This window comes from Hydra vulgaris, chromosome 07 (genome assembly GCF_038396675.1).
Source record: "Hydra vulgaris chromosome 07, alternate assembly HydraT2T_AEP".
Taxonomy (NCBI): Eukaryota; Metazoa; Cnidaria; class Hydrozoa; order Anthoathecata; family Hydridae; genus Hydra; species Hydra vulgaris.
Window position 1 is genome coordinate 16,230,001 of NC_088926.1, and position 27,500 is coordinate 16,257,500.

Consider the following 27,500-nt stretch of genomic DNA (forward strand, 5'->3'; position numbering starts at 1 on the left):
AGGGTTGTTTCTTTATACATTGAACTGCATCACCTTACTACAATTAACCTTAAATTTATTTTTATTTTGATTTATTGATATTTTACTTTCAGTTTTTGTATCAATATCCTATCAAATTTAAAAAGCTGCTATTTTAAAAATAATGATTTTTTTAATAATTGTTTCAAAATAATATTTCAGTTTTATTAGTTCTAGCTAATAATGTCATAGAAAAGGTGATTAAATGTTGTTTACTCTTTTTTGAATTCTATTATATTTTTATTTTTGCATTTTAATTTTTTCATTTTTATTTTTGCATTTTTGAATTCTATTATATTTTTATTTTTGCGTTTTTAACTATGTTAAAAAACATTTTAAATTAGTTAAGACTATTTTTTCTTGAAATTTTTGTATATGATTTAGTCAGAAATAAATAAAAGTTTTTCATCTTAATTTGTTGGAAAAACATTTTTAATTAAATTTGTGTGGTTTCTTAAACAAATTAGTGTGGTTTCTTTATAAAAAAAATTATAAAATTTTTTTTCTTTTTAAATATTAGTATTTCAATTTCATTTTATATTTTTTTTGTTTTGACAGCCTTTTAATTTTGTTTTCAAGACAATTTTTAAGCAATATAGTTTTGATTAAATTTTTTTACCTCAGGTGTTTGACTTTGAGTTAAGCAATGAAGAAATAGTGCTAATAAATTCATTAAACAAAGGTTGGAGGTGCTGTTTACCAATGATTGAGGTAAGAGGATAATGATGATGATGATGATGGTAATGGTGGCAATGATGATAATGATGATGATGATGATGATGATGATGATGATGATGATGATGATGATGATGATGATGATGATGATGATGATGATGATGATGATGATGATGATGATGATGATGATGATGATGATGATGATGATGATGATGGTTGTGATATTATGATGATGATTTAGAACCCTTTTTTTTTCAATATTTAGGTTAATGGAAAATCTGTGGAAAGAGATGCACACCATCCCCTTTATCCCTATAACATTCCCTATTAATAAAAAAGCATTATGATATAACTACTATATGAAATACCATAAAAAAATCTTTATGATATTTTTTAAAAATTTTAAAAATTATTATTTTTCTTTTTCGTTTTATTATTTCAATTAAATTATTTACAAATAATAGCAAATTATTATTGTAATTTATTATCAGTAAAATATTGACAAATCGGTTTTTTTCTTAATGTAGCATTATACAGGCTGAAAATATAAACTAATTGTTAGATTTGCATAATGTAGACTAGTTGCTAGATTTGCATAATATAGACTAGTTGTTAGATTTGCATAATATAAACTAGTTAGATTTGCATAAAGCAAGTATATAGGCTTTTTTTAGTATAATTTTTAGTGGGTAATTAGTATAGATACTTTTAATTATCATTTAATTCAATAGCATCACGAGTAAAAACATGAGAAATTTAAAAAATGTAAAAACATGAGAAATTTAAAAAATGTAAAAACATTTTTGAGAAATTTGAAGAAAAGCTAGTTTAAAAAAAAAATAGAAAAAAAGGATTTAATTTATAAGAATGTTTAAACAAGAAGAAAAGAATTTAACAAGAGTAAAAGAATAAAATGTTAATAAAATGTAAATAATAAAAAAAGAACCATAACAAAAAAAGTTCTGTTTTGGACTTTTCCTTCCGCAACCAATAATAAAATTGAAAATTGAATGTAATAAATAAATGGTTTTTAAAGATTTTTAAAAAGAAATGTTAGTTTTACAATTTCATACTTTGATATATCAGAAATAATTTTTTTCCACATTATTTTTTTTCATTTGTATTACTTTTGTGTATTTTTTTTTAGTTTTTTTTCTTAATTCTTTTGTTTTTTCACTTTTTGCTACTTATTTGTCTTCAACCAGTGAACTAATTCTTACCTAATTAATGGGTTCTGAACTAACTTATACCTAACCAATGACTCCTAAATTCTTAAACTAATTTTGTAAAGTTGAAAATACTTTTAATAATTTTTTTAAAAAATAAAATGTTTTAAATAATAATAAATTATTACATTAAAAGAACACTTTTTTTAAAAACATACAGTTTTTAAAAGAACACATTTTTTAAAAGAACACATTTTTTTAAAAGAACACATTTTTTTGAAAGAACACATTTTTTAAGTATTTCAACCTCTGTTGTAAATATGTTGCATTTATTTTTTAGATTTAATGAATAATTTATATAAAATATATTTATTTTGTAATTGTTTTTAATATGTGTGAAGTCTGGAACCCGAGAAATAACTCTCCAACACAAACTTTATTTTCATTAGCACGAGTTTTAGCAATTCAAAAACAACCATGGGAAAAGGTAAAGTCAAAAGTATTTTTTTTAACTTTTTTTTTAAACTATAAATGTGTGTTTAGATTAGCAGTGGCTTCAGTACATATATCGATTATCTTAGAAAAAAAATTATCGCTGCCAAAACTCTTAGTCAATCTAGCAGCAACTGAGGGGAGAATTCCCCTCAGTTTATCAGCAAAAAGGAAAAAAACTTACCTTTGGACCCATTGAGGAACTCATGAAGTGGCTCAATTATAAAAAAATATATAATAATTTCATTAGTAATATCAAGGTTAGATACCTTATAAAAAACAGTTTTAGGTAAAATTTTGAAATGTTATTTGTACGGAACACCCTAGAATATTCTACATACTAGAATATAGGATTCTACATACTAGAATAAAAGGATACATACACTATACTTCAACTTTTTGTTAAAGGTCTTCATAATATCAGAAATAACTATCATTATAATATATATTTAAACTTTTATATATACACTATACATTTAAACTTTTTGTTAAGGGTTCATAATATCAGAAATAACATTCATTATACTATAATTAAGTTATACATACACTATATGTTTAAACTTTTCGTTAAGGGTCTTCATAATATCAGAAATAACATTTGGTTCAAAAACACTTTTATTGAACTTAAACTTTCTTTACTCAAGTAACTTTTTAAGTAAGTTTTTAGTAACAAGTATTTTTAAGATGATAATTGCATTGACTTTTTCGAGTTAAAAAAAGTAAGAAAAAAGTTTTTTTTTAGTTTTTGTGAAAAATTCTAAAATGTTTTTGAAAACACATAAAATGCTTGTTGCATCACTTGAGCTCCTATTTATGTAATTATTTAATGTTTAAATAATTTTGCTAACAGTATTAAAGATCCAACATCTTTTTTGCTAGCAGTATAAAAGATCTAACATCTTTTTTGTATATTGAACAAACAAAAGATTAAAAGTAATACAAATAACAGCCAATAAAAAGAAAAAAACTGACTCAGTTTGCAAAAAAAATATGAGAAAATAAACAAATCTCCATTTTTTTTAATTTATAAAGCATGCATAGCAACTTTGGGTAACTCACAAAAACAAAGTTAAATATTTTCAAACAAAACATTATATATCTGACCCAGTTAATGAAGCCATAAAATTTTAAATTTAAATGTTAAATTTTTTTTATTTAATTGAAATTTTTGAAGATATAAGAGTTTTAAGATTGACAATTTAAATCGCCAAAAGAAAATGTAGTGGACAAACGACACCAAAAGAAAATGTAGTGGACGAAAGATACCAAGGCAATTAATATAAAAAATTCTCTTGACTTGAAAGTCAGGCAAAACATCAAAACATTAAAAAACTTCGATTTGTTTTAAGTATGGGTTATCAATTTGTTTTGTGATTCATCAAGTAATTTGAAGTACTGGAGTAGCTGATTATTTTAAGTTTCTTTTTTTATATGGTTTAATAAATTTTTTTATTTTTAGCTTGATTTAAAAGGTTAGAATAAATAAAATGTTTGATAAATAGCAATGAATGAATAATAATGAATGAATATAATGAACTATCAAAATATTTTTATTTTTTTACATACTTATTTCAAGATACAGGATATATCATGAAACATTGCTTTGCTATACTAGCTTTGCACATAAAATAGCGTTTAATCTAAATTATTTGCTTTGTTTAAACAGGTGCAAAAGCTGCTTTTATTTTGTCCCACCATTCCAATGTTAACAACTGAATCATTTGTCATTAATCGTTTTCAAAAAGATGCTATTTTATGTTTGAGTTTTTATCTTGTGGCATCTGATTTGGAGCACAGTTCGAAAATTGTCCCTTATATCAATGATGTTTTAAAAAGAAGTATGTCTATCAAATGGAACTTAACAAAAAATGTAGTTTTTAATTGCTTTATTATTTTACTTATATTAATGTGTATATATTTTTCTTTTTTATTTGTGTATCGTGCAGGTAGGTAATAGTTTATATTTTTTTAAATAGTTTAATTTTTTTAATATTTATGTTTCAATTTTTTTCAAGTAAATAACTAGTTGATCAATAGTTTTTGATCCATTGTACACGGTGTGTCCCAAAAATAACCGAACTTTTTGGATATAAAATAAAACACACATTATATCATCATTGAAAGTTATTATTTATTCAAAATAGGTTCCATCAGACTCAATACAACGTTTGGCACAATCAACCAGCGCATGCATAGATTTTTTTATGTCATTTGTAGGAATGTTCTTCAGCATCTTGGTTACAGCTGCTTGAATGGCTGGGATATCATCATAAAATGCTCCTTTCATCTTGGTTTTCAGTTTTGGAAATAGAAAATAGTCACATGGTGATAGATCAGGCGAATATGGAGGGTGGTTGATGAGAGAAATCTGTTTTTTTATCAAAAATTCGTTCACTTTTTTGGTCTTGTGAGGCGGTGCATTGTCGTGCAATAAAAACAGTTGTTTTCCTGCTGGATATTCAGGTCTAACATGACAAATTCTTTTCCACAAACGATTTAAAACAACTAAATAGTATTCTCCATTAACAGTTCGACCTTCTGGAACAAATTCCTTGTGGAAAATACCCTTCGAATCATAAAAAGTAATCAACATTGTCTTGATTCAAGACTTCTGGAAACACAATTTTTTTGGTTTTGGTTCGCCTTTGGATTTCCATTCAGCAGATTGACACTTAGTTTCAGGGTCATATTTTAAGCACCATGACTCATCACCAGTTATGATCGAATCAAGAAAGTCTGGATTGTTTTCAACAGTTTCAACAATGTCTTTGCAATGCTCCACACAAGCAATTTTTTGGTCTTCATTTAATTCATGTGGAACAAAACGCGCACATACCTTTCTTTTACCCAAATCTTGAGTTAAATTCTCCAAATAGTGTTTTTACTTGTATTTAATTCCTCAGCCAACATTCTCGTAGTAAAATTTGCATCGATACCAATGATTTCACGGACTTTTTCCACCAATTCAGCATGATTACTAGCTTCTGGACGACCTGGCCTCAGATCGTCATTTAAATCCTCACAACCATTTTTAAATAAACTTGAGTACGACTCATACAATCATCACCATAAACTTTTTTCATCAATTTGTATGTCTCAGCAAATTTTTTTTCAAGTTTAACACAAAATTTTATATTCGCTCTTTGTTCCATTTTCATTTCGTTACATTAGGACGCGTTTTTCTTTTGTTGAAATGGCTGTAACTTTCACATCTGTCATCCGATTTACATAAATGTAGGTGCATTTGAAAGAGGATGAATGTATCTTTTTCATGCTGCAAATTATCAATGGATGGTGCTGCATGTTATATGATTTAAGTATGAAGTTCGGTTATTTTTGAGACACACCGTGTATGTTTGATCCATTGTGTGTTTAATGAATTCGATTCATTTTGTACTTCATAGATTATGTGTTTAATCAATTGTGTGCTTGATGGATTATGTATTTGGTTTAAAATATGCTTGATACATTGTTTGATCTGCTCTCTTTTTCTGACACGTTGACTAATAAATACCCAATATATAGAGAGTTTATATTTCAATATATATAGAATTTATATTTCAGATTTCTAGAAATAAACATATGTTCTTAAAATGACTGCATTTTTATTTTTTTATAGTTTTTGTTATTAATAACTTTAAATCAAGTATTTTTTATTGTCTATATTTATGTTTTTATTTAGTTATTTTCAAATTTATTTTTTCAGAATACTGATATAGTACATGAAATAGAAGATTTTATATATCATTTGACAATAACATTAATGTATGCAGAGGAAGATGTATCTAAGCATGTAAAACTTTTAATGGCTATAATTGACGAAGTCACATCTTTTACCAGCCTTACTGAAACTGGTACAGGTAAATGCTTTTTGATCATTTAAGATAAACTTTTATATGTAAATAATTTCATTATATGCGTTTTTTTAAGATGTATATTTCCATTCTTTAGAAGGATTTTTAAAATATTGTTTTCCAACAATCTGTGGATTGTTAAAAGGTGTTCTAAGACTCCCAACAAAAGAAAAGCTTGTTACTGATCTTTCACATTCATATAAAGCAAATGCTAATCATACAATCTATGGATTAAAAACCAATGTTGAGGATTCGCTTATAGAATTTTTAATCAAAAAGGTAACATGTTTACTTAATAGATTATTTATGAATTATATTATAAAGTGTTTACAAAAATTAAATCTTTTTATTTTTCCTAGTTACTTGGATTAACAGAGAGCCATATCTTTACAGAAATCGACAAGCAGAAAAATTTACTAGTTAATAAAGTTTGCATTTTTTTTAACTTTAATATTTCATCAATATATTATATTTTTTTAAATATATTATATAAACTTATATATATATATATATATATATATATATATATATATATATATATGTATATATATATATATATATATATATATATATATATATATATATATATATATATATATATATATATATATATATATATATATATATATATTGTTGTCATATGATTTAGTATTAAAAATACAAAACTCTTGATTGTTTTAGAGTGCTCAATATTTAAGAAAATATTGATTTTTTCTAAAACAGAGCGTTTTATACTTAAATTTTAGAAAAAACAACTTTTAATGGAATTTAAAGTTTCATGCCTATCGGCAATCATCAGCCCTGAAGTACAAAATCAAAAATATAAAAAACCGTTCAAAAATTACAAACTACGGTAGAATGAGTTCTGACGTTATAGTACAAGAAGACGTAATGGAAAACTAATCTCCGCTATTAAATAATGAAAGGAGAAATTTATTTTTGTGTCTGCATTTAGAGACTAATTCGCCTCTTTTGTTTAGCAGATTCAGTTAAGCACTCTACTCAAAATTGTACAAGATGGAAAGAATAAACTTTAAATACTCAATCAAAAATATACCCATACCATCTGAAAAAGAATTTATACTGCAGTTACTTGAGAAAACTGAAGCTCTTATAAAAAGAATGAGACGGAAAGCGTTGTTTTTTATTAACAAGCAACTCGGTGATGTGTCTAAGTGTAATGATTTCACTAACTATGGAGTAAAATCTTCAAAGTGCCCTCCACAAATTAAAGAAATGTCACTATTTGAAAAAGATTTAATAAATCTCGTTTCTATAATCTCGAAACTATAAAATTTCACAATCTCAACAACGCATTTCAAGAAAAAATAAATAATGACATTAAATCTTTACGCAAATCTAATAAGACTTTAACTCCAGCTGACAAAACTTCCAACATGTACAAAATATCTAACGATGATTACAACCACCTAAAAAACGCACAAATCAGGATATTTTTAATAGAATCGAGATAAACGGAACTGCCGATTGTTTTATAACTTTAAAAGATCACAAAGCCAACTTCATAAACAACCCTACTGTGCGTCTTTTAAATCCTGCAAAGAATGAGGTAGGAAGATTGTCCTAATTTATTTTATCCAATATCAACTCGGAATTAAGAATGGCAAAATGCGCAAAATGTGCAGAATGTGATAAATTGGTTCCGAAAAATTGATGATAAACACCTTTGTAAATTTTTAGTATTTGACATAAAGGATTTTTATCCGTCAATTGATGAAAACATGCTAAATAATGCAATTGCCTTTGCCGAACAACATATAATTATAGAAGAGCAAAGCAAATCCATTATACGTCATGCAAGAAAACTTTTCATTTTTAACAGTGGCATATCATGGATTAAGAAAAAAGCAGGGTTGTTTGATGTTACCATGGGAGCCTATGATGGCGTGGAAGTTGGCGAACTAGTTGGGATTTTTCTTTTAGATCAACTTTTGCAGTTTTACAGCAAAAATGATTTTAGTTCTCAACATCTCTATCAATTGCAATCTTAAAATTGTTAACTAACTTGATTTAACTTTTAATCTTACTCAAAATTTTTTTCAACCATACTGCAAGTCTGAAAATAACCTAAGTTATGTGCATGCTCATTCTAACCATCCACCTAGCATAATAAATAATCTTCCAAAAAATATCGAGCTAAGATTGTCTGTCAACTCATCAAGTGAAGTTTTTTTAATAAATCGACACACTGAAGACGCATATGAAGACGCATTAAAGCAATCGGGATACGCTTATAAGTTGACATATAAACCAAGCATAAAAAATGTTCCAAAAAATAACCACAAACGAAACATAATCTGGTACAATCCTCCATTTAGTTAAAGTGTTACAACCAAAATTGGTCAACGCTTTTTAACCCTAATTGACAAGCATTTTCCTTAAAACCACAAACTACACAATATATTTAACAGAAACACAATTAAGATAAGCTACTCCTGTATGCCAAACATCAAATCTATCATCAACTCACACAACAAAAATATTTTATATGGTGATGTAAAATTATCACTAAAAGCCTGCAATTGCATTAAAAAATCTCTTTGTCCACTAAACAATTGCTTGTCTAACAACATTGTTTACCAAGCCACCGTAAGCTCAAATAAACCTCAATATAATGATAAAGTATACATTGGGATAAGCGAAACCTCATTTAAGCTACGTTATGCAAACCATCAAAAATCTTTTAATATAAAAAATACAAAAACGACACTGAGTTGTCTAAGGAAGTATGGGAATTAAAAGAAAACAATTTCACAACTTCAATCAAATGGAATATTATTAATTGTTGTAAATCATACAATCCTGCGTCAAAAATTTGTAAGCTTTGTTTAAATGAGAAATTCGAAATATTATTTTACAAAGGAAACAATCTGCTAAACAAAAGAGGCGAATTAGTCTCTAAATGCAGAAACAAAAATAAATTTCTCCTTTCATTATTTAATAGTGGAGATTAGTTTTCCATTACGTCTTCTTGTACTATAACGTCAGAACTCATTCTACCGTAGTTTGTAATTTTTAAACGGTTTTTTATATTTTTGATTTTGTACTTCATGGCTGATGATTGCCGATAGGCATGAAACTTCAAGCTTCATTAAAAGTTGTTTTTTCTAAAATTTAAGTATATATATATATATATATATATATATATATATATATATATATATATATATATATATATATATATATATATATAATTTTTTAATTTAAAAAATTTATATATATATATAAATTTTTTAGTTTATTATTGCTCTGTTCTTTAAGAACATTGAGCACTCTATTTGTAAAATACACTAACATAATTTACATATAACCCTATAAATTTGGAAATTAGGTTTTTAGCATGAAAGATTTAAAAAGGCAATTCAAAAAAAAGAAAGCTCTTTTGTTGGAAATTTTCTGCTAATTCCAAAAATAGTTTTAGATTTTCAAAATTTTACTCCGTTAAAAAGTTGACGGAAAGGAGATTTTCTTTAGTTTTCAGCTTAAACCAGACACAATAAATCCCCCCTATAATTAGTTAAAATTTAATAGGTTAATCTGTTTATTATTTTTTCACTCCAATTGAATTTTTTTCATTTGGGTTTTTTTACATTTTCACACTTTCATGTTATTTAATTTTTTAACCACAAAAGTGCATCGTTTCTTTAATTTCAAAAATCTGTAACTGAATTGAATTTACTAAACTTAAAATGGCAAAAAATAAAACAAATAAAAAGCCTTACATTGAGGAGACAAAAAAAAAATGCATTGGATAAGATTGAAAATGGCAAGTTGAGATTAAGAGGCGCAGCTCAATTCTACTGCATACCAAAATCTACGTTATTCAAACAAAAATCATTTTAAGACTTTTAGTAGTTGATAGTGGCTATACAACAAAATTGAGCCCTTTTATCAAGTTAACCTTGGTTCACCTTTTTCAGATGCTTGGCGATTTGGGCTTTGGTAGATGATTAGATAAAGTTTAGTGAGAGACCATTAAATTGAAAATGAAGAAACGTGTTTGTTCAAAAATGGAACGTCTGGTCACAAATGGTACAAAGGATTTAAGAGTTGATGGCACTCAGAACTAAGCAAAAGAACAGCTACAAACATTGCATCTTTGAGAGCAGGGTCATGCACACCAAAAATTATTGCCCGTTGTTTTGATGTTTTGAAAAAACATTTTGGTTTAGCAAAAATAGGTTTTAGTAAAGCCATGCATTTGTGGAATTGTGATGAAACTGGTTTCAATGGTGACAAAGGGAATGCGAAAGTATTTACCAGAAGAGGTGCAAAGCGTCCACTAGTATCAACTGGAAGTAAGGAAAAATAAACTACACTGTTCTTAATTGTGTTAATGCTGAAGGACTCCTTCTATCGCCTTTTGTTGTTTACAAATCAAAGAATCAACTCTATGATGATTGAATTAAAGGAGGGCCATCAAACACACTTTACGCAACATCACCATCTGGTTGGATATAAAAGGAATCAATTTTTGCAGTGACTTAATGAAATGTTTATTCCTCACATTCAAAATTGGTGGTCAACATATTTTACTTTTGGATGACCACAGCACAGAAGTGTCATTTCGATGATATTTTTTTGATCTTGTTAATTACAATCGATTCTGCAGTTGACTGGTCTTTGATTTCTGGAAGAGAGAAGCCTAAAAACACAACTTTTTCTGTTGCTCTAGCATTTGCAGATATTACACTAATGAGAGCTGTATTTGCAAACTATTAATTATATTTAATTACAAACAAAATGTAATTACAAATAAAATGTAACAAAATGTCTGTAATTAAATTAGTTTCGTAATTAAATTAAATTAGTTTTGTAATTAAATTAAATTAGTTTGTAATTAAAGCTAAAGATGCTGGTATCAAAAATCAAGTGAAAATTTCTTTAATTAAATAAAAAAATTAGTATTGAGAGAATTCGCACTCATAATGATATTCATATATTAAATTAATTCAACTCTCAAACAAGATGACATCATTTAAAATTATTAAATTAAATTATTCATATATATATATATATATATATATATATATATATATATATATATATATATATATATATGTATATATATATATATACTGGGTGCGCAAAAAGTTCCTGCACAAAAGTATAATTTAAAAAAATTATCTGTATGGTGTTTTCTTTCAATATATAGTGTGTATTCTTTTGTATTCCTTTGTATTCTTTTAGTATTTTTTAGTGTTATTTTATTCTAAATTAAAGTGTAATTTGTTTCTCGTCTTGTACAGGAACTTTTGCTGTTTTTGCTGTTTATATTTTTGTACGGGAACTTTCTCCGCACCCTGTATAAATATACATATTTTTTTTTTTAAATGATGTCATCTTATTTGAGAGTTAAATTAATTTAATATATGAATATTAGTGAATATGAGTTCTCTCAATACTAATTTTTTTATTTAATTAAAGAAATTTTCACTTGATTTTTGATACTAGCATCTTTAGCTTTAATTACAAATTAATTTAATTTAGTTACGAAACTAATTTAATTACAGACATTTTGTTACATTTTATTTGTAATTACATTTTGTTTGTAATTAAATATAATTAATAGTTTGTAATTAAAGCTGAAGATGCTGGTATCAAAAATCTAGCGAGAATTTCTTTGATTAAATAAAAAAAATTAGTGTTGAGAGAATTCATATTCACTTATATTAATATATTAAATTAATTTAACTCTCAAATAAGATGACATCATTTAAATATATATATATATATATATATATATATATATATATATATATATATATATATATATATATATATATATATATATATATATATATATACACACACACATATATTTTTCAGGAAAAAAGCTCGTTTATCAAATTATGGTATCATCATACCATTTATCATTCTACTATTTTTTTAAAAGAGTTGTTGTCATTGAAAAGAGGTTTGTTTTTCTTTAAACTGATAATTTTATTTGCATATTATATAGTGTAAAAAGAAAAGCCTACTTATTTTTATTACACCATTCTATTACTGCTACTCACTATTAGGCAACAATTTTTTTATTTATGACACAAATTTTATTTTATTTTTATGCATTTAAAAAAGTTTAAAATAGTTGTTATTCCACAATAACTTTGTTTTTGTGATCAGAATAATATTTTAAAATTTGATTAAATAAGAACTTTATAGAACATTTTTAGACTGTCCGATTGTACTCACACAATTGTAAATTCTGTAACCAATATTTTTGTTTTTGTTATAAACTAATGAACATTTTGATATTGTGTGTGTGTGTTTTGAGTAGGGCGGTACAGACTTGAGAATAGACCATGTTAGTGTAGGGGTTTCGTGAAAATTGTTTTTCCAATCCCAGACGTAGTTTGATAGGGTACTAGACTTTTTGTATTTAACACTGAATGATGATTTGTGGTTGTTATATCTGGTTTTGCACTCACCTTCTGTTAATCCGATATAAACTTTGTAGGGTTGGTTTTTTGCTGCGATGATGCATTTATATAATGCTTATGATGCAATGCATTTATATATGACTGCATTTATATATGATGCATTTATATATGACTTATAATGCGATGATGCATATATATAATGCTTGTGGATTTGCACTTCCCATTCAGGGGGCATTCTGCTTTGTTTTGATAATTACATTTTGAGTCATTATATTCAAATCTTGGAAGACAATTTTTTGTTGTGGTTTTTTATAATTTTTCTATATTTTCAGTGCAACTGTAGCTTACCTTTATAGTGTTTCTTTTTATGATTTTGTGAAGTTTGTGTGTCTTATGGAAATTTTTTTTCTAGTAAATACAAGAACATTTTAGCAACATTTGTGGAGACGTTTTTATTAAATGGGGGTTGAACCATATGATATTGCGTTATCAATTTTTTTGGGGTGTTTTTTGTTTGATCTGATATTTAAGGGAGTAGTTTTTTTATCCGCTATTATTTAGTGCTTGTTCATATTTGTTTTTACATTCAATAAGTATAACTTCGCTGGAGGAATTTTATGAAAGTCTGTTTGATGTTAAAGTCGGTAAGTGTTTGATAATTTGTGGTGGGTGATTAGAAGATGTGTGGCTGTATTGAAGATTATTGTTGGGTTTTTTGAAAGGCTTATGGGTGTTTTTGGGCAAATTAAAAGTAGCATCTAGGAAGATAATTGATTTAAAATTTGTTTTTATATCTTTTTGAAATCCAACATCTTTAAACTTTTGGATTATGTTTTTTTGCATTCCCTCCATTTCTTGGCCGTTAGAGTTACATATTATTAACAAGCCATCATCATGGTAAAGCCCTTTGTTGGTTTTTATAATTATATTGGATAGTTTGTTGAGTATGTAGATCCTTACAAGTTCAGAAATTTCAGCGCCGTTGTAGCTGCCCATTGTTACATCAAAACTTTTCATGTTAAATACAAAAAGTCTAGTACCCTATCAAACTACGTCTGGGATTGGAAAAACAATTTTCACGAAACCCCTACACTAACATGGTCTATTCTCAAGTCTGTACCCCCCTACTCAAATATTTCTAAAAGGTGCCCCCTATGTCTGTATGAGAAATTTGCTATTATATCTCATCCAAAATCAGAATTACTGCTAAATAAAAGAACCGAAATTATATCAAAGTGCCGCCACGAAAATAAATTTTTATTAAAAAATTACAAAGCTCACTACAAACCTAACTAACAACTAAAAATAACTATATTAATCTACTTCATATATCTCTAGGCTAACTAATCAATTGCTCACATACACAGCTATTGTAATATATTTCATAATATTATATACATTTTCATATCAATTTTTAATTTTATATTTTTTTAATATATAAATAATGCACATTTTCACATAAAAGAATATTTTAAACAATATTAAAACATATATAACATTAAACTTTTACTACTTGCTTGATGATTGTGGTAACACATGAAACTCAGAGTTGCAATATTAAATTATATTATAAACATTAGCATTTAGCTAATTCCTGGTACTGCAGGTAACAGTAACGAATATACTATATAGCTCTAGTTTATCTATTGAGCACTCTTTTAAGTATACAATAATGTTGTATGCTTTACTTTTTTTTAAATATGTTGATCAACTTTGAATTTTGTATGCTTTCAATGCAGGATGGACACATTGTTTAAATTAGAAATTATAAGTGTTAACAAAGTTATATATCTTTACTTTGTTTAGAAAAACCATTTTATGACATAAAGCAGATAAGCAAGTGGAGCAGAAGTTTGTTTAACAGCTGCTATAAATATCTCAGTGAGAATATTAAACCAGGAAACATATTTCAGAGTTTTATTTCAACCTTAAACAGTTGCATGGAGATAATGGTCAATTTAATTGAAGATGAATCTGGTAATAACTTTTTTGAGCTTGTTTTTGTTTTGTTTTTTTAACATTTTTTATTTATATTATAAGTAATGTGTTGTTATATATATATATATACATACAGACCTTGTGATGAAGCACGCCTGTAAACAGCCTTCCAAGAGCGACAAATAGCACTCGCTAGTTTTGTTACAAAAGTAAAAAATTGCCCTTATCTGAAGAACTTGCAAGGGAGAAAATATAACTTTTTAATTTAAATTTATGCGGCATAAAATTAAATGTCTAATATTTATAAATATCTTTATAAAATTTATCAAACAAAAACTTCACTTAAAGCTTCGATTTTATACAAGTTTGATCACATTCTATTAATTAATGACTAATATATTTAAAATTCAAAAACATCAAAACGTTGGAATATCAAATAATCTTTGTCAAATAAAACTAAATATTTTCACTGATATCTTTGAATCAGTTAAGCTTGTATTAAAGTCTGTATATAGTCTATTTATATAGCCAATTTATAATAATATTTATATAGCTTATATTCTATTTATTTATTGAAAAAGTTATAGCTAAACAAAACTAAAAATATTAAAGAAAAAAAAAGTTTCAATAAATATAATTTTCAATAAACAATACGTATAACAAATATATTTGTTATATAACTTTGAATTTAAACTTTTGGAAGCGTGCTCACAAACAACAACAAATAAAATGTAATGTTTCTATTTTCACAAACGCATTTCTCAAAATATACGTCAGTATATAAGTTATTTATATATTATATTTGTATAAGTATATATATACTTACACCAGTGGCATAGGAAGGTTTTTAAATGTTAGAAATAACCAAGTTTTTTATGTTCATAAGTATTACGAAAAGATTCTTCACAAAAAAAAATTATTGTGATAGGAGAATGGGAACAAGAAACCCTAAATTCTTAGCCCCCTTTACCCTAAACGTGAGGGCAATGAGTTGAATTATTTATTTTTTCATAAATATAAACTTCATCAACAGATTTCAAATTTTATGTTTAAATTATTCAGTGCTCTGTTTTTATGACCATGTAAAGTTTGTGACCCCCTCAAATTGAGGGGGGCTATTCTTAACTGGTCATAAAAACTGAACACTGAATAAATTAAACACAAAATTTGAAATCTGTCAATGTTTAATGCTTCACAACAGGACTGTAAATAAGTGTCAAAACATGTTTATATAACCCTTACAACATTAAAACCATGCTATGGTATGATGAAATTATTTTTTTTAATAACTTTTTTGCTTAAAAGTACTTTTAAATAGTTAGACAAAAAGAGTTATGGCGTTTAATATGTGTTTTCATAACTTTTTTTTTTAATGTATTTAATTTAGAATTTAATTAAAATGTTCATTTTGCTGTTATTTTTTATTATTATTTGTTTACAGTTTAAGTAAAACTATTGTTTTGTGTTTTTTTAAAACTATTTAAAGGCAGATAAGTCAGCATTGCCGAATGCTGACCCTAATTCCAAGGACTATATATATATAAATATATATATATATATATTTATATATATATATATATATATATATATATATATAAATATATATATATATTTTTTTTATTATTATTTGTTTACAGTTTAAGTAAAACTATTGTTTTGTGTTTTTTTAAAACTATTTAAAGGCAGATAAGTCAGCATTGCCGAATGCTGACCCTAATTCCAAGGACTATATATATATATATATATATATATATATATATATATATATATATATATATATATATATATATATATATATATATATATATATATATATATATATATATATATTTATATATATATATATATATATATATATTTATATATATATATATATATATATATTTATATATATATATATATATATATATATATATATATATATATATATATATATATATATAAATATATATATATATATTTTTTATTATTATTTGTTTACAGTTTAAGTAAAACTATTGTTTTGTGTTTTTTTAAAACTATTTAAAGGCAGATAAGTCAGCATTGCCGAATGCTGACCCTAATTCCAAGGACTATATATATATATATATATATATATATATATATATATATATATATATATATATATATATATATATATATATATATATATATATATATATATATATATATATATATATATATATATATATATATATATATATATTTATATATATATATATATATATATATATATATATATATATATATATATACATATATATATATATTTGTATATATACATATATATATTTGGTGTGATAAAAATTTCAGCAAAAAATATTTATATTTAGTGGTAGCTCAAGTGCTCCAAAATTTAGAAAGTTTTAAAAAATTTGACAGATTAAGAGTAAATTAATGATTATTTTTCATTTCTTGTTACATGACAGTAATCATTAAATGTTATAATTTTTGACAATCATTGACTAAGCATAAACAAATTTAATAAGTTTGTTAATTTCACAAACTATATTTTTGAGATAAAACAACTTCACGACGTACGAGTATTGTGTAAAATATGCAATTATTGTCATGTTATGCTATATAAAATTTTTGGTTAAAAATGGAACTTTAAAATTAATTAACAATAACTCTTGAGTTTAAATGTTCTACTCTTTTGCTGGCTTCTTCGCCAAAGTTTGCTTTCGGCTGTCTGGGTAGGCTCGACGATGTTCTTCCACAACTTGTATCAGAAACTGGAGCAGATATTTATCGCAAGTGATAAGTCCATTATACTCCTGGATTAGTGCAACTCCTTGTTCTGCATGATCGTTTTTCCACTTTCAACAATTTTACTTTATCTCTGTTGCTTGTTTGAAATTGTCACGCTCATTCCATAATTCAGGATCAACATTTAGAAATCCATCTGGTAATTCCATCATTGAAAAGAATTTCATAGATTTGGCAGTTATAAAATCTTCCAAATTCTTGTTTTTTAATACATCCATTGGAACACCAAGCCTTTTGGTGCGATCTTCAAATCTTCATTCTGCATGACACTCGCCATAATACCATAAATACCATAAATGATTGGATAGCTTGATTGATGTAGCTTTTGCAATTGCTGGATGGATGATTGAGTACTTCAGCAAAGATTTCATCAACATCAAATTGCTGTATGGAGCATTTGCAGCTAGTGGAGCTGTGATCCATATTTTCAGATAGACACAAACCGTAAATACACAAACATCATGTAATCCCAATTGTTCTGTCAGTGTTAATTTTAATTGATGTCTGAACATCCAAATTTTCAAACTGTAAATCACCTTCGACATCCAACGTGCATGATGCATGGCTCCAGGGCTTATAAACTGAATTCCTCTTTCAGGTACGGCACCTAGAAAGATATTGACGAGTTCCAAAAACTCCCTGTAGTCATCTCTAGGTTGACTACAGATCAGCTACATCACTTGCCATTACAGTTTCATATCTTTTGGTGTCCATTAATCCTCATTTCTATTGAAATCTCTTAAAGAGAAGGATCTCTGGAGCAGATGTTGACCCCATGCATACTTGGAATACGGCACCAATGATGAGTTCCATAATATGATGTCAGCATGCAAAGTACAGAAGCTCCTTGCCAAGCTTTTGTTCCAGAAGAACACATGCACTAGCAATTATGCATGCAAACCAATACTGGCAGATGATACGCCTTTTTTTTTGCCAGTCAAATGAGGAATGAGTTTGCCTTCCCAATGTACAACCAAAGGAATTTGAACACGAAACTCTGCTTTTAAACTTGCTGATCTCTGGGCTTGATGCTCCTGCCTTTGTCAACATACTGAATCTCGATTTATGGCAAGATTTTCAATATTTTGATCCAAATTTCTAGCTGTTTCAGCAATAACAAATGCAGCTTTGCAGTGAGATAATTTGGTTCTATCTAGAGCAGCTGCCAGACCTGGTGTAACAACAGATTTTGTGCCCCTCTTTCTTTTTGCTGGAGAACAAAATGTGATGCCTCCAACTGCTTCAGCAGCACTCTCGTCTTGTCTTCAGTTTCCACATTTGAACCATCTTTGAATGATGAGCAACTTTCAATTGCAGTCTGCATGTGCTGCATATCCTGATCCTCCATTTGTTGACACCTGAAATCCAGTTTCCTTTTTCTTTCATTGTCAAAGTTAGGTCTAACCTGGCCATTGATCCTTGCCTTCCTTTCTCTCGCTGTGCAAACAAGTAGTCTTTGTCTTCTTGAATGTTAATCCTGCTCAAAGCATTAGCATAAACCAAATCAAAATGATCCAATCTGGAGATAAAAGAATCCTTTCTTGCTTGCTGAGTTGCAGATTTTCTTCCTTTGTTTTTTTTTAGCAAAAGCCAATCCTCAAACGATTGTTCCAGTTTTTTATGATAATATTCGATGTTCCCTCATCGGAATTTGAGCTTTCTGCCAAAATTAGCAATCTCATTAACTATAACAGACAATGATTGTCGAACAGTTTCTTTCAGGGCTATGTGGTGATACAAAAACAAACCGAGAGCCATACGCAAAGATAGAAGCTTATTTCCTGTGAGTTCAGCCACAGAATCTCCTAGTAGATACACCTGTGTTTTAGATCTAGTTGCTACTGACATATTTCTATATTCTAAAATAAAAAGAAATTCACATTATCCAAAGTTAGCTTATATTGCAGAATGTGTTAATTTGTTTTAAAAAAAGAATTTCATTCAGATTACCCTGTGCATTACCATTTAATAAAATACCATTTAAGTTGATTTAACCAACCAATAAATTTAAAGGAATAAACAGGCCAGAAGGGCCAACAAGAGAAAACAGGCAACAAAGTGTATAAAGGACCACGCAGGGTCGTAAAGAGAAAAGGGTTATACATACCTGGTAAAGTAAATGTCTTCTACAGTATGCCTTGCTCCCAAAGGGAGCTAGGGAGAATTGAGCTGCCTCTATATTTTGTCTAAATGAGCCTATATTTGGTAGTAATTATTTGTATATATAAAGAAATAGAATAGGAGGGTAGGACAATCAAAATTTGAAACTTAAAAAATAAGCTCCACTCTAATATATATATAAATATATATATATATATATAAGTATATATATATATAAATATATATATATATATATATATATATATATATATATATATATATATATATATAAATAAATATATATATATATATAAATATATGTATATATAAATATAAATATATGTATATATAAATATAAATATATGTATATATAAATATATGTATATATAAATATATATATATATAAGTATATATATGTATATGTAAAAATATATATATATATATATATATGTATATATAAATATTTATATATATATATATATATATTTATATATATATATATATATATATTTATATATATATATAATAATAATAATAAAAAGGTTTTATTAAAAAAAACAAAAAAAAAAAAACATTTTATTAAAAAAAATAAAAATAAAAACATTATTTATATTGTTAAAAACATTCAGAATGTTTTTAAAAACATTCTGGTCAATTAACTTTGCGTTTTTGCGGGTTTTTTAAAAAACAATTAATTTGTAATTGAATTAATGGTTTTTACTTTCTGACAACACGCAAATGCTGGACGATAGTAAAAAGTAATTAAAAGTGATGTATTTGTTGACATAAGAATCATTTTTTTCCTTCCGTACTCTCAAATGCAACAAACTATATATATATATATATATATATATATATATATATATATATATATATATATATATATATAAATAAATAAATTAGTAAAAAAACACTTATCTAACTTCTTTTTTCAACTTTAAGTTTCACCTTTGCTTTATCATCAGGAAGAACTCTTCATGATGATCCAGCAATGGTGAAACTTGAAGTTGAAGAAAAAAGTTAGATAAGTGTTTTTTACTAATTTATTATTGTTCTGTTCTTTAAGAACATTGAGCACTCTATTTGTAAAGTTCACTAACATAATTTACATATATATATATATATATATATATATATATATATATATATATATATATATATATATATATATATATATATATATATATATATATATATATATATATATATATATATATATATATATATATATATATATATATATATATTTATATATATATATATATATATATATGTATGTATGTATGTATGTATGTATGTATGTATATATATGAAAAATAAGAAATCTAAGGCAAGCAGTCATTTCGACCGGCTAACTTCTGGAAATGACACTTAATTGTTCAAAATGATCAAAATTTTTATTTTTTTCTTTGTTTAAATTTTTATCTTAGTAATAGTTGATGACAGATTTTATAAATTTTATAAATACAAAAATAACATGCTGGCGGAGAAATATTATTTTAACAACAAAGCATCGTGTTTTATAAAGTTATAGAATTTGAATATGGACTGCTTTCAAATTAAAAAAAAAAATTTCATGAGATACAATATAAGATCTTAGGTAACCTTCATATGTTTGAACTTTACAAATAAGGGGTTCAGGCCTTTTGCTATACTCTTATATCACTGCTTTGCAAAAATGAAATATTCTAAGCTTGGTTATATGATGCTTACATGCTAGTAGAAGAAGGTATTTGTCTACCTCTCTTGCAATCCTAATAAGTGATCCTCCCTTAGAACCAGTATTACTTTAAGTTGTATTAAGGCACACTCCACTTTTGAAATGAGGTCATATTCTTCTAATATTTTTATGATTCCTATATACATATCTTCACCTGAAGAAGTCTTCAAGGCAGGTAAAAAGAAGATGTGACTTCCCCTTAATACTAACCAGCTTATCTTTCATTTTTCAGTCCTTTTCCCTGATTCATTTTAAACAATGTCTTACCATCAAAATTAATTATACAGGGGTAACAGCTTTTTTCCATTTCTTTATATCTAATTTAACAATTTCTGCAGTATCCTTGACAGTTTTATTTGTCTTTTTAATGCTGTTGAAGCACTGGATTATCAATTTGTGGTATTAACTCCACAATTCTGAAGAATTGTGTCAGTAACTTTTTGTAAGACATTTGCTGTAGCTATAATTGATACATTACCATCAAAAATTTTCCTAGTGACTTGTGTAGTATTGTTACAATCATTTTCTCTTCTATGATGTTAAACTTCTAGTCCAAATTAGAATCAGCACTAGTGTCAGTGGAGCTACAGTCTAGTTCTGAGGTAGCGTCAATCTTAAGAGATTCATCTTGTGGCCTTGTCCTCTTCTCCATACCTTCAAAAACCTAAAATTTGTTTTAACATGCAGTGTTTCACAGGAAGATTGCACACAATCACGTAAACCACGCAAAAAAATACTTTTTTTTAGCAATTTGATCACAGCTTTTAACCGTGTTAAAAAACTTAAATTTATTTAAAAAAAACTTTAATTTAAAAATGGAAAAAAAATTTTGATGAAAGAGAAAATAAAAAAAAAAATATTGAACTAAAGCAAAAACATAAAATGTATATATATATATACATTTAACGATCTTCCAGATATTCTCACATCTAAGGTGGCATTGTTTGCTGATGATACTACCATTTATTCTTGTCATTGTAAGAAGCCAACACTCTCTGATTGCTTGGAGGGGCATTTGAGCTTGAAAAGGATCTCACTTCTGTTACAGCATGGGGCTCACAGTAGCTGATGAGCTTCAATACAGATAAAATTCAATTTTTTTCAGCGAATCATTATCGCAATAATTTTGATCTTCCTATATTTATGAACGGTAATGTACTCGATGAGTCATCTACCCTTCACCCTCTAGGATTAAATCTTACTTCCGATCTTTCTTGAAAACCATATATCAAATCTGTTGCAAAATTAGTATCTCCTAAGGTTGCATTTCTTTATTGAGCTCGACACTTTCATACTTTGGATTCTATTCTCTAACTCTATAAATCTCAAATCTGGCCTTGTATGGAATACTATTGCCATATCTAAGGGAGATCTTCTAATGATGCCCTTTCTCTTTTAGACAAGGTGCAAAAACGCATTGTAAACATAGTTAAACCTGCTCTTGCAGCCAACCTCCAACCATTATCACATCGCCACAATATTGCTTCTCTTTCTCTTTTCTACAAATACTATAATGGGCACTGCTCTAAAGAGCTAGCGTCTCTGGTGCCATCTACTAAAATTCCTTCTCGTGTTACTTGTCATTCAATAAAGTCTCATCCTTTTTCTGTGACTGTTCCTAAGTGCTCCAAAAACTCTTATTTGTCTAGTTTTCTCAAACATCAGTTCTTTGGAATTCGTTTCCTTTATCTTGCTTTCCTGATTCATATAATTTGCAATCCTTTAAGTCATCCGTCAATCGTTATCTTGCTCTACAATCTTCATCTTTTCTCTTCCATTAATTAGTTTAACATAGCCTTTTTGAAAGCGATGTTTAAAAAATATATATATATATATATTCATTGGAAGCGTTTTGTTAATTTGTTAAAAAGCGTTTTGATAATACAAAAAAGATCAAATTTATTTAATTGTAACAGCTTTTGAAAACATTTGACTTTTTTTTTTTCAATGAAATTTTATTTATCTTTTTAAATGTATTAACTTTTATTAAAAATTTTTTTATATGTATTATTCTTATATTAAAATTCGTTTAAAAGACTTGTAGAAAGTCATCATTTATAAAAACAAAATATTATTTATTTTTTAATAACATTTATTATAAAAAAAATGCATACTTTAATGTTTTATATAACATAAAATTAAAAATTTATATACAACTCTCAGTTATACTTTAAAAAAAAATCATTATCAGTAAATTGCTACTTTATTTAAAAGCGTTTCGCTAATATAAAGATGTTTGTTAAGAAGTTTTGATCTAATTAATTTACCTAAGGAATAATTTAGAAAGTTTTTCATTTAGCGCAATTTTAAGATGTTTTTTGAAATAGTAATAAAAAAGGTCAAATCAACAAACTAAAAACAACAAATTTTTAAAATGAATTTTCTATTTTAAGGTACTCAAAAGGGTAAAAATATATGAAATCATCCAAAAAAAATAATTTTCGATACCCTTACGTTTCAGAATTTGTTTATTTTTACACCACTTGCAGTCCATATCAAAAAAATAATAACTGCAAAAATTTTAGTTAAAAATACCAATGGGTTTCAGAGATATCGTCACTTGAAATAATGCTGACTCAGCATTTTAGTGATTTTCTGAAGCAACTACAAAGCAACTTTGACATACAGTATCTTCATAATAGCTTGGGGAAGTTTCCTAAAATTTGGTACTCTAATAAATTTTAACTTGAGGAATCCAAAAAAAGCACCCTCAAGACTCGATTATCTCAAGAAATGCCTCATTTGTCCAATTTTGTTCAAAATTATTGACTTGTAAATTAGTGATTTTTGGAGGTAAAATAAAGACTGTGGCCCAAAATCCCGAGTAAAAAGTTTAATTGTATATCATTATTTCATCTTAGGTCTACTGAAAAAAATTAGATTCATCAATTGTCTCTCTAATACGTGATCAAAATTTGCATTTAAAAATGGTGTCTTTTTAGAAAAATTTAAATTTTGTAACAAAAGCAATTAAAATATTTTGTAAAACATTTATTTGAATAAAACATCAAATAGTGTTATTTATTGACTAGTTTAGGATATTTATAGTCATGGGCCAAGGAAGACGCCCTCCCCTCCCACGGGAGGCCCCCACGCCACCCCCTATCTCCCTAGATTTTATTTTATTTTATTTTTTTACATATAATGAATAAATAATAGTTGATTGTTAAAATACATTTTAAAAACATATTTTTTCAGTTTAAGTTTGAGAAACAGTTTATTTGCGTTACTTCAAATCGATAAATACTTACCTCTTATTTCAAAGATTTTTTTACGATTTTAAGTCATAAATTTTAAAACCAAAGGTATTAAAACGTTTTTAAAACATTTTGACAATCAATATTTTTATGTAGTTTTAGACTAATATAGTCATTGACATAATAAGATGGGAGTGGTTTGTGATTTATTTAAACCCCCACCCCTCCTTCTCAGCCTACAATTCAAGAATTTGAAAAAAATAAAAGACATTTTAAATGCAAAATAGGTAAATAAAATAAAAACAAAATTATTTTAAACATAATTATTTTTTTTTGTAACCAACAGTTTATATTCTTCAAATCTAAATCAGATATGTTGTATGTACGCCCTGATATTGTTCACGGTGTAGAAATTAGGCATATAACTTCAGAATTGAGCACCCAACACTCATCAGTTCTCATTGGCCAAAAGAAGTTTTTACCTGGTCCATGTGGATGCATGAATCTGACTTTTATATCAAGCTCACTTACATCTTCAGCAATCCCTACCCACCAAAATCCATCATAAAAACATGCAATATAATCCATTTTTTTAATATTTAATGAAATATCTACATAATGTTTGCTTTTTGGAATGATATCAAATATTTCAGTGCATGCATCAGTACTTATTTTTTTATAACTTATAGTGTTTTTAGCAATTGGAATAAAATGATGATACATCCTTGTGCCAGGAACTATTCTTCCACCTAAATATCTTTTTTCTAATTATGCTCGTGTTTGATCAATTTCTTCCTTTGAAAATAACTTATAATAAATTCCATTTATCTTGGCTTTACAAAAGGAGTACATTAAATTAACATCTAAAATCTGCCCAGTAGTTATTTGTTTTAGACTTTCTTGACATACTACTCTTTTAACAGTCCCACCAATACCATCACAGGGGGATTTACCATGACTGGTAGCAAAAAATACCCATTCAGCATTTAAATCAAAGTCTTTACTGTGTTGACAAAGATTGATAAAATTTTTAAATTGTGCTGCGCAACCATCGGAAAAGTATTTCACACTTGATACATCAGGTAGATTTTCTTTGATATATCTAGTTATATCTTCCTGAGTCTTGTAAATAAATCCATGATCAACATCTTCTGAAAGGTAACAAAAAGATTTATGTTTGAGAAGTTTGTTCTCTATAAAATAAAGTATAATTGTATAAAGTAAGCATTGACTTTTGCTCCAGTGATAACTTTGAACCTCATCCTGAACAACATATTGATAGTTTTCAGCAAAATCTCCTAAAATTAAGCATTCGTTTTGGTTAAGATTTTCTTTACAGTTTTTTAAGTATCTACTTTGTGTTTTTGCAATATATGAATGAGTGGTAAGGTTGTCAATGCTGTCACATAATAAATCATTAAATTCATCTAGTGGCAATGACTGTGAAAGTAGTGTTGTACGATCGGTACTCTGCCATTGCTTAAATACTACATCTTCTTCATGCTCACGGTCCATAAACTCCTGCACTAAAAAGCTTTTTAACACTTCAATACCAGGGCATTGGTTACATCGATGCAACATACATTCTGCATTTTCAAGAGAGCAAACAATCAATGCCATGAAATCTTTATAACTTTTATTCCACCTAATGGCAGTAGCAATAATCTTTTTTGAGCATGTTGGTTTTTCTTAATACTTGCATAATCTTTTTTTTCTGGCATCATTCTTGAAAATTCATCACTTTGATAAAAGTTAATCACTAAATTAACTGTTTCTGGTGAAAGTGGGTTTCCAGTTTTTTTTCCGGGTAATGATAGAATTCCATTCTCATTTTTAACTTTTCTTGCTGTTCGAACAAGATACTCAGACACTTCAAAGTAGCTTGATATCTTTTTACGTGTCCATGATTTTGGTGCGAGTGTTAACATTTGCACCTTATGGCAATAAGAGTCAGTCTCTGAAATTTTATTTTTTATTTCATACATTAAAATGTCTAGATCATGGTCATTGTTAATGTTGTTGTTTAAAATGGAGCTTTTTATTTCTGTTGTTAAAAAAGTTTCTTTAATATTATATGCTGATGAGACCATTTTTGCAACTCTGTCAATAGTGTTCTCAAACTTTTGTTTTGCTACAGGCAATTTGCTGTGTTTTGAAAGACTTTTTAGTTTGACTGGTGAAAATCCAAGCAATTCTATAGTGGTATCTAACTTAATTTTTTTCTCACTTTTGGATTCCCATTCCTCCTGTGAATTTAAATCTTCATCAGTTTCTATTGCTTTTTTGTAACATTTACTGCAGAATTTCCAACCTGGGGTTACATAAACATTATTTTTTTGCAAATAGTTTGCCATGTCTATGGAAATCTTTATATTACCTAAAAAATAAATTTAGTTTTACGTGGTTAAAATAACTGAAATTATCAAACATTTTATAAATAATAAATTGTTTTCTTTTAATTTCCATATCAATGCTGTTGTAAATAAGGTAAGATTACCTTTTATAGCAATTTTTTTACTTTCCTTGTGTGTTCCAAAAGGATTTCAACACTTTGTAATTTTTCTCTCAAAATATTTTCCATAGAATTGCTCATGATAACAACATAATTCTTATTGAACTATATTTTTCCTTTAAATTTGCTCGCCATATTATTTCTTCTTGTTTTTCACAAGGAAGATCTTTAAATTGAACAAAACCTTGTTTTCTTGAAAATCCAGTTTTGTGGCAATGAATGTTAAGACTTTTTCCAATGTCACATTTCTCCATATTAATTATTTTTATTATTTATTACCTAACAAAATAATATAAAAACTATAAAATTAAAAGTAATTCTTTAAGAAAATACAAACAAGTAAATACCTTTAAAAAGAACAAAACAAAACTTATGTTTGTTTTTTATATAAAAGGAGGCTTTAAGTCACCAATTTGAAATAATGAAAAAAATTTTTTTTCAAAATTAAAATTAAATTGTATGTTTTTGCATTATTTATTCATTTTATGCACACAAAAAAAAAAAAAAAAATCTAGGGAGATTGGGGGAGGGGCGTATGGGCCTCCTGTGGGAGGGGAGGGTATCTCCCTTGGCCCATGACTATAAATGTCCTAAACTAGTCAATAAATAGTCAATAAACTAGTCAATAACTAGACACTATTTGTCCTAACTAAGT

At 26.7% G+C, this 27,500-nt stretch overlaps 3 protein-coding genes across 5 annotated transcripts in view; 2 read left to right on the forward strand and 1 right to left on the reverse strand.

The window, feature by feature from the left end:
- Positions 1–1,102, forward strand: part of LOC100200051 (aldo-keto reductase family 1 member A1) — a 27,418-nt gene extending 26,316 nt beyond the window's left edge. Inside the window, exons 5-6 of the mRNA XM_065801197.1 lie at positions 643–729; positions 959–1,102. Coding sequence (XP_065657269.1) covers positions 643–729; positions 959–1,024 — 153 coding nt within the window. The 3' untranslated portion in view covers positions 1,025–1,102. The remainder of the gene's footprint in view (positions 1–642; positions 730–958) is intronic.
- A 1,083-nt stretch (positions 1,103–2,185) lies between these two features.
- Positions 2,186–27,500, forward strand: part of LOC100200250 (phosphatidylinositol 4-kinase alpha) — a 119,814-nt gene continuing 94,499 nt past the window's right edge. For 2 of the 3 annotated variants that reach the window (XM_065801198.1, XM_065801200.1), the window contains exons 1-7: positions 2,186–2,346; positions 4,018–4,221; positions 6,058–6,211; positions 6,303–6,484; positions 6,565–6,633; positions 12,056–12,143; positions 14,416–14,586. In XM_065801198.1, coding sequence (XP_065657270.1) covers positions 2,251–2,346; positions 4,018–4,221; positions 6,058–6,211; positions 6,303–6,484; positions 6,565–6,633; positions 12,056–12,143; positions 14,416–14,586 — 964 coding nt within the window. In that variant the 5' untranslated portion in view covers positions 2,186–2,250. The remainder of the gene's footprint in view (positions 2,347–4,017; positions 4,222–6,057; positions 6,212–6,302; positions 6,485–6,564; positions 6,634–12,055; positions 12,144–14,415; positions 14,587–27,500) is intronic. The other variant, XM_065801199.1, reaches the window with a different exon arrangement.
- On the reverse strand, positions 25,944–26,866 carry LOC136082192 (uncharacterized). The gene is made up of 2 exons (XM_065800708.1): positions 26,831–26,866; positions 25,944–26,710 (listed from the first exon to the last, which is right to left on the reverse strand). Exon 2 carries the CDS (start codon positions 26,685–26,687, stop codon positions 25,944–25,946), a length of 744 nt encoding a protein of 247 aa, XP_065656780.1. The 5' UTR covers positions 26,688–26,710; positions 26,831–26,866.